This window comes from Callionymus lyra, chromosome 4, assembly GCF_982586985.1.
Source record: "Callionymus lyra chromosome 4, fCalLyr1.hap1.1, whole genome shotgun sequence".
NCBI classification, from domain to species: Eukaryota; Metazoa; Chordata; class Actinopteri; order Syngnathiformes; family Callionymidae; genus Callionymus; species Callionymus lyra.
The window spans coordinates 35,552,457-35,560,565 of record NC_141821.1 but is presented as its reverse complement, the minus strand read 5'-3'; the positions used below and the strand labels follow the sequence as shown (position 1 = coordinate 35,560,565).

General features: G+C 36.9%; 1 protein-coding gene across 1 annotated transcript; it reads left to right on the top strand.

The window, feature by feature from the left end:
• Positions 1 to 890: 890 nt before the first annotated feature.
• On the top strand, positions 891 to 2,138 carry mrpl52 (mitochondrial ribosomal protein L52). Its single transcript, XM_087788282.1, has 5 exons — positions 891 to 997; positions 1,239 to 1,308; positions 1,539 to 1,606; positions 1,794 to 1,858; positions 1,917 to 2,138. The coding sequence occupies exons 1-5, from the start codon at positions 964 to 966 to the stop codon at positions 2,067 to 2,069; spliced, it is 390 nt and encodes a 129-aa protein (XP_087644408.1). The 5' UTR covers positions 891 to 963; the 3' UTR covers positions 2,070 to 2,138.
• Positions 2,139 to 8,109: the final 5,971 nt, after the last annotated feature.

Here is an 8,109-nt window from a genome sequence, read left to right as displayed (position 1 = left end):
ATAAAAGAGAAAAAAAACCTAAAAAGCAGTTCGTGCCTGCAGGACATAGCGCTCACCATTTGGCTGAGTTAACTTAAGATGCCACATGGGCATTGAAAACCACAGAACCCAGAGGGATTCTAACTAAAAGAATTCTTAGGCCGAGAGGATCAACTGCTGGGTTTGGTAGAGATTCTAATTGAATATGGTTAGTCTATTTATATGAACTATAGTTGAACATAGTAATAACAAACGCTGCATAATTATATATAATTGTGTTTTAATTGACGTAATATTGGCATAAAGCTAGAGAAGCAACAGGGTTGAACCCAATCTGCCTTCACAAGGATTTACGGTTGACCTTATGCTTCAAGGTCATTAGTGTACTACAAAGTAAACAGAAATAAACCCGAAGGAGACCTCCAGAGGGATCAATAAAGTTCTATCTATCTATCTAAATAGTTTATTATCTGACATTGTATCTGACCCTTGGAATACTCCTTTATTCGCTTGTTAAAATACTATGTAGTGAACTACACCTGTTGCCATAAAACATAAAGTCAGTAGTCTCAGTGCTGCTCAGGTTGTACTGTATATGAATAGTTATGTACATTTACAACATGTGTACAACATGTGTAGTACTGTAAACGAAATGTAGTTAATAGTTTCAGTACTGAACATGTAGTACTGTATATGTATACTGCAGTACTGTATAGTCCTGTATGTGTTCAAATAACTATTCCCGGTAATATGTTGTTAAATAAAACGTAAACACTGAAAATGAAGTGTCTTCATACACCACTAAATCACAATAGTATAAAGCACCTCGCCTGGATGATGTACGTAGCATGCAAAATGATAAGAACTCATAGATAATAAAGCTTTTCTAGAGTCAGGACATGTAAAAAGTTACACCACTTCCTGTATTAAACTGAATTAGACTTTAGCGCCACCCTGCGTGTAGAACGATTACCTGCAGACAAGATGGCGGCCCCCGTGAGGACATTGTGTTGTTCAGGTTAGACAGAGGTTACTTTATCACGCTTTTCTTTCTTTCTTTGTCATTTCGTCTTTCCGAAACACTATTTAAATGTTCCTGTTATCTACAGAGTCGTCTTGTTTGCTTACGAAAGGATGTAACGACTAGCACACATGCTAACTGTTGTTCGTGTGCACTGCTAATGAAGAACATGTTGTCATCAATGTGTCTACATGTGTGTCTGTTATTTATTTGAACATATGTTTTTTTATTTTTCCAGTTTGGAGACAGTCGTGCAGACAACTCACCAGCTCTTGTTCACTTCAAGGTGGACAGAAATGGAGAATGGAGTAAGTTAACTGCTGTACTTCTACAGTTACGTTGTATACAAGAATCTGAAAATACAATGATGGCAATTTTAAGGGAAATCCTGTTTATCTAAAGGTATTTTATTGTTTGATGCCTTTAGAACATTTTTAGGTCACAAGAGCCAAACGTTTAATTCAGATCCAGTTCTTATTAAGAAAAATAAGAATAAATTAACCAATACTTAATTATTGCGTATGTTTGGTGTTTATAGACATGGAATTCCCAAAAGTGGCTCTGAATATGGGCTGTTCACAGATCTCCCTGACTGGTCCTTTGCAGGTAATATTTTCTTTTTTTTTGGGGTACCAATGTGGAACTATGGAGATTTTACACACACTTACAAATGTACAAGACAATGAACACAATCATTAAAGAAAGAAAACTAAATAATGTTTTGTTTTTTTTTTGAAGAAAAATAATAACTTTATTGATTAAAACATTAAACACTTTTTTTGGTTGTGTGCAGATGGACGGCCTGCTCCTCCGTCAAAGGGCATGTTACAGAGAAGGGAAAGGAGAGAAGAATTATCTGTGAGTCATTTTTCAATTTCTTTCATGATTGGGAGCTAACATTATTTCTCACACACAGAAACGTATTGTGATGCTGGACAAAGAGATTGACAAAGGAATGGAGTCGTGGCAGAGGCAAAAGGAGGAAGCTGTGAGAATGGAGAAGCACCAACAATCGCTTCTGCTGAAGCCTAAGGGGAAACTGCTGATAAAGAAAACACCCAAGACTTAAACTACTTTTGTAAAAATATCTCTCCTATTCACTTAACCTTCTGTAAGGCAATAAATGATTTATACATAAGCTTGTTTGTTCGAAGTCATTGTGATTTTCTTAATGTATTACAACTAGTTAAAACTGGAGGTTGGTGAATTTACCAATTCAAATGAGTTGTTTAACAATATTAATTAAACATTAATTATTGGATTTACTATTCATATATTCTGTGTATCTAATGTAAAGGTGTGTGGCAGGTGTCCATGCATCTCACGGATGGCTGAATTATTTTCTGAATTTAGTTATGAATTTCTCAAAGGACTCTTCGTAAGGGATTCATAAAGTACAATATACTGTACATATATTTCTATCTTATGCTTTGGATCAGTGGCTAAAGTCGCCAATCTCCAATGTAGCTTCTGGTTTTCTAGTTCATGTCTGTCTGCCTCCACTAGAATGCAGCATTTCTCCAAATAATGGCTCAAATCTCAACGCCATTTTGTCAGACCTCCAGAGGGTTAGTGAGGGTGTGGACTTGCAGAAGGTGCGAGACACCTTGGCTTCCTGTAAGGCACATGTCTATGCCAAGTTTAATCAGCCAGTCACAGTGGAACAAAGGAAATCTACCATAAATGTTTTAAGTCTGATTTAACTTAAATATACATTTCTCTCTTAAGTGTTTTGTTTGATCTAAAATTCCAAATACCTTTGAAGAGGTGTATTATAAATATAAATGTTTTGCCTCTTTGGCCAAACTTTGAGGGGCAAATGCAGTAAAACCTTTAACAGGAATAGGTTTTAGCTGTTGTGTGAACAACAAAAATACTCTATTTGATAGTTTTTACTTTTAAAACCGTTTCAATGGAGTCACACATTAGATTATATCCCATCATCCTTTGATGTCCTGGCCCTCTTGTAGCAACTCTTTGAAACCAGAAATGGTCTGAATCTTTATGTTTTTAAACCTTCATGGGTCATCTGTTTAGACACCAGCCAGTGATGTCATCATGATCTCACTCAGAAGTGGGTGTAGTATTTACATCACTGTCAAAAAACAGATGTATTTAAAAAAAGAAGTGTGAAAATTAAGGTCAAGTGAGGCCTCTGCACTAATTTCTTCCAACTTTATTAGTTCAACCCTTTTCAAAAAAGTGAGGCAAGCGTCTACTTTTTTCCCTAAATCTGGCATCTTGCTCTCTTTGTGTGCCTCATTTCTCTTCCCTTCATCTTCCTCCCTCTCTTGGTGCCGACTTCAGCAAAGCCTCACTGTAATTATGGCCGCCAGCCGCTGAGTTGCAGATTCTTTAGGGTGAAGATTGAAGTCCCCCTCCTCCTCATTCCTCCAGCTTTTTCTTCTCTGTGAAATTGACCAAAGGAGCTGACTATTGTGTGGCAGGACACAGAACAGACCACTCTGTGTAATAAAAACTCAAAAGTGTGGAATGGAATGTCACTGATGCTGATTAGAATTAAATTCATGTGGAGCAACAGTGAGATGTAAAACTCCACAATCACTCTAAACTTGGAGAAAAAATGATAGCATTGAACTCCCCTCTTTTGTGTGGAACCCCCTCATCCCTCCGGTCCAAGGCTCCACGTGTTGTTTTGCTTTTGGAGAAATGAGAAACAGATGTTGCTTATTGTGCAGAAGTCAGCGCTGGAGGAAGGGAGTGTTTCGAGGGCCGAGCTTGAATGTAGTATGAGGCGAGGTGAACTTATGCTAGTCTAATGTGGTTGTTTTTTGGGATTAGTCGACACTTTTCTTTTCTTTTTCGTCCTGACACAGAGAGCGCTTCCTGTCTTAGGGTCCAGGGGTTTGTGGCGGGTCTGATTCAGCAGACTGCTTCCTGTCCTGGGAGTTTTTGCACCTTTATTAAGTGCATTCATGTTTTAGAAAAAAGACAATCTAAGTAGTTCAGAGTTTGACCCTTAAATCAAACCCTTTACTTAAAAGCTCAGTAAGACCTGACTAAAAGATGAAACTCAAACTTTAACTGAAATATTTTGCAGTCCAATTTCATCTCCAACCTTTTAAGTAGGAGTTTAATAAATGTAAATGTAAGCAAAGTTCTCAATACACAAAACAATCACAAGCGTGTAGATATATTTATTTAACATCCTTCCATGTGTTTTTCATGTCTGTCCAGATTCAGGATTTGTGATCTACCTATTGGACGCCTCTCATCTAAACCTTGCTGCCTTGTTAAACATGGACAATAAGTTTTGTGTTCAATCTGATACAACATAAATGGCTTTTTTCACACTAATCTAAATAAAGAGGGTGTATTTTAATCAACTCGGTCATCTCTCTGTAAACCCCACATTTTTAAAAAACCTCTCTTACACATCTGTATCAGAAGTGAAGTCAGGTTTAATATTTTGCTGTGGTGGATAAATCAAGCTCCTCCACACTAAACAGTTTGCATACATGCATTCTAATAATGTATTTGACAATTATCAACGTTTAAAACAAGCACTTTTATTATTTGCAGCTTCCTAAAATGTTTTTTTTCCGATTTTACTCTTTAATAATAAGAAGTCAAGTTGATAACTTGTTGTTATCAATGTATTCTTTGAGAATGAGTGATATTTTTCTTCGAAGAAGACAACACAAGCTGTTCTTCAGTCTGGTGGTTCGACTCTCAATGCCCCACAAACTAACCCCAGAAGTAGGGGGTTAAAAGCATCTGCATGCAAGGTGAGTTTCCTTATGGATCTAAATGTGGCCTGTCGAGTGGTTTACTAAAATAAAAGTTCAATGTTTATGTTTATGTGATATTTTAAACTTTAAAAATGCCAGTTTAAGATAAAATTAGGAACAGAGCTTTTTTGTTGTCGACAATTATACTGAGATTTCCAATAAGAAATAATTAAGATCAAGATTGACAATATCACAATCAGAATCACATCACAACGTTTGGAACGTACATTTTGACCCCTTGAATGACTGAGTTTGATAAACCTGCCAAACCAGACCTTTAATAGATAGATAGATAGAAATAATGACCAGTCACAAAGTAACAAAGTCGCACAAACATACAGTATGTAATATGACAGGTAACTTCTGTGTCATGACGCAAACAAGCAAAAAAGTGAACTTGTGGATGGGGATACCTCTATGGTTGGCTTTGAGTTAACAGCTGCTGGAGAAAAGTTGGTTGAACAAAGTGGAAAGAATGAAGTACAGGATTTGACTTCCTGCAACATTTTCATACCTACAAATGGGTGATATTTCCCCACTGGATTTAGATGCAACTCAATCCATACTTTGGTATGGAGACATGTTTCTGTCAGATTTTCCATTTGAGTGTTTGGCTGACCAAGACTGATGAAGGAAAACGGGTTGAAAAGTCAGCGCATGTACAGAGCGCAGCGCTAATGTAGGTCACCCAAACAAAGTCTCGGGTTGAATTGCATGCAGCTGCCCGCGCCACATCCTGCTGGGGTGGTGGTTCATCATGCACCACCCAGCCAGCCTGTACCAGTTCAGCAATAAAGCGAGGTAGAGCATCTACCCGACGACCAGCAGATGTTTGGCAAACACTCCGGTTACACCTCTGCACACCTCCACATGTCAGGACGAATAAAATGGACCATAATTAGGAGGACTTTTGACTCTTCTCTCAGTTTAATGCCAACACAGGACTAGGGGTGCTCACGCTGAGGATATGAAATTAAATTAAAAATGTATCCATCCATCTTGCTATTGTCTTGTTTCAAAACCTTTTTTTATCATGCAGAAGTATTCAGATGACTACTTCTACTTACTCCAACAATACAACTGACATAGCAAAAACATAACTGTTAACATAATACTGAAAGTTCTGTCAGTCAGTAGCAGTGAAGGTGGGATTCACTTCTGGTGCTGCCAGTATACAGTGATCCTGCACGCAAAGAGAACAAAAAGATCTAAACAATGGATCACTGACTGTTTTCAGTCACATCACCATAGCAATGAATTCAACAGACTTCGTGCAGCAGCTCACAGAAGAAAAGACTTGACAGACAGACTCTTGATAGCTTCCTGGAAAATTGCTTTTTTGAAAGGTTCCAGAAGGAGTCAGTCTGCGCTCACTGGTTCCTAGTTTGTGGTTGTGTGCAATACATATTGAAATTTAAACGTAGGTTTCAGGTTTTTTAGAAACTGTTGATTAATCACTGAGATATTGCAAATGAAAGTGTAAATAAATAGATTCATCTAAAAAGTGAATACATGTCTTAAAAATTACTTTAAGGCTTTAATTTATTTACTGAACTCATTTAAACACATTTTAGAAGGAAATAAAGCATCTTAAGTAATCCAAAACTGAGTTAACTAATGAACAACACCCACCTACTTGATTTGCACCGGGATCATCCATGAGTCTTTGTACTTTTGATATACCAACCTTTTAGTTTTTCCATGAGAATGTTTGAGAATTGTTATCTTCTGTCTCCTCTTTTTTGTTGCTTCCCCCTGCCTTCATATACAAGCATTACTAGAATGTCACTTTATTTCACATTATGGAACTTTGGATTCTATTGACGTTTTTGGCTTCTTCGTAGTTTTCCTGGATGGGAATTAATCACAGATGGGATCATGAAAACAGGAGTCGCCGATTGACTTGCAACACAACAGGTTTATTATTTTTTATATTATTATTATTTATTATTAAAAATTCTCATTTAAAAATATTTGTGTCAATTAAAAAAAGGAGAGAGAGCAAATATAAAGACAAAGATAGAAAGAGTCCAGCAATGCTTGTGGTGACTGAGGCAAGTATCTCATGATCTTGGAAAAAAGGAAAAGAGACATGTTTTTTTTCAATCTTTTGATGTTGTTTTCATTTCTTTGCTTGTCCATAAAAAGCACTGTAAGAGATGGAAAACTTTCCTTAACTCATAAAGCTGCACACACACATACACATGAAAGAAAGTCCAAGACCTTTCAGAAATACCAGATGCTCTGTTGGAACGCAGCTCTGTGAAAGAAAAAAAAAAGTGGAGGTTTCATTATTTTTCCATCTTGCTTCTCATCACTTGACAGCAGGAGCCAAACTGTGACTTGACCACACATCCATCTGAGAGTCTGCATTGGCTGGAGCAGTGAAGCCTGGATTAAGCTGTCCATGAAGAGATGACCACCACACTTTCCTTGATGCCTCCCGGATCTTTTGATTCTGATATTGTGCAGTGAATCTTTCTGACGACCTTTCATGGACTGAAGTCATCATCACACCTGCTCCAGATGAAGCTCATTCGTGAACCTGGAGGAATCGGATGGTTGCCAGATCTGTCATTGGTGTCCTAAATCTCTTGTCTAGAGTTCACTAGTAACATGGTTTTCTTAACTAGTCCTAGTGACAATAGTGTAGGGAATTAATGCACTACTCATTGGTAATGTGTAATAACATCCTTCTGTAAATAACTACACAGATTTAACTTGCTACATTATGAATGTTACATATTTTATTGTGTTCATCATCGTTGTGTTTCTTTTTCCATTTAATCATACTGACTGAAGAAATGTCACTTGCCTTTCAACCTGCTGATAAACATAATAACATCACAAATAATAACATTTTATTTTTAAAAAATTGGGTTGCCAGGTTCTTTTAACCGTAGTTTTCATTCACAAAATGTGTTTGTGGTTGACCTTGAACTTAAAGGCAAGATGAGGGATACCTCAAACACATTTGTTTTGGGTCACCTTGAGCCTGAGATGAAACAAGGGTTTAAATTAGGCTAATGAGGTAAATACAACCTTTGCCAATATTTCATCAGCCAATAAATGACCCAAAAGGAAAAAAAGAAAGTCCAATTCAAAGATATTTTCAATAAGCTAAACCTATACCTTGAAGCAGTGTGAACTCTTCTGACTTGAGCTTAGGATCGTCAAAAAATTAAAAATGAAGTAAAAAAAGAAATACAATAAATAAACATTTAAAGGTCAAACGTGTTTCGCTTTTTCGTCTTCGTCTAATTTGAGTTTTCAACTGTTACATTTTCCTCTGCTATGAAATAAGAATATTGGATTATTGAAGCATAATTCATAAAAAATGACTGAAGATCAATGGCA

Excerpts from the sequence above, each read along its gene's own strand:
- mrpl52 (XM_087788282.1), top strand. The coding sequence starts at position 964 with ATGGCGGCCCCCGTGAGGACATTGTGTTGTTCAG. Across the intron at positions 1,309-1,538 it reads GGACAGAAATGGAGAATGGA|ACATGGAATTCCCAAAAGTG; the intron begins GTAAGTTAACTG and ends TGGTGTTTATAG. Across the intron at positions 1,859-1,916 it reads AAAGGAGAGAAGAATTATCT|AAACGTATTGTGATGCTGGA; the intron begins GTGAGTCATTTT and ends TCTCACACACAG.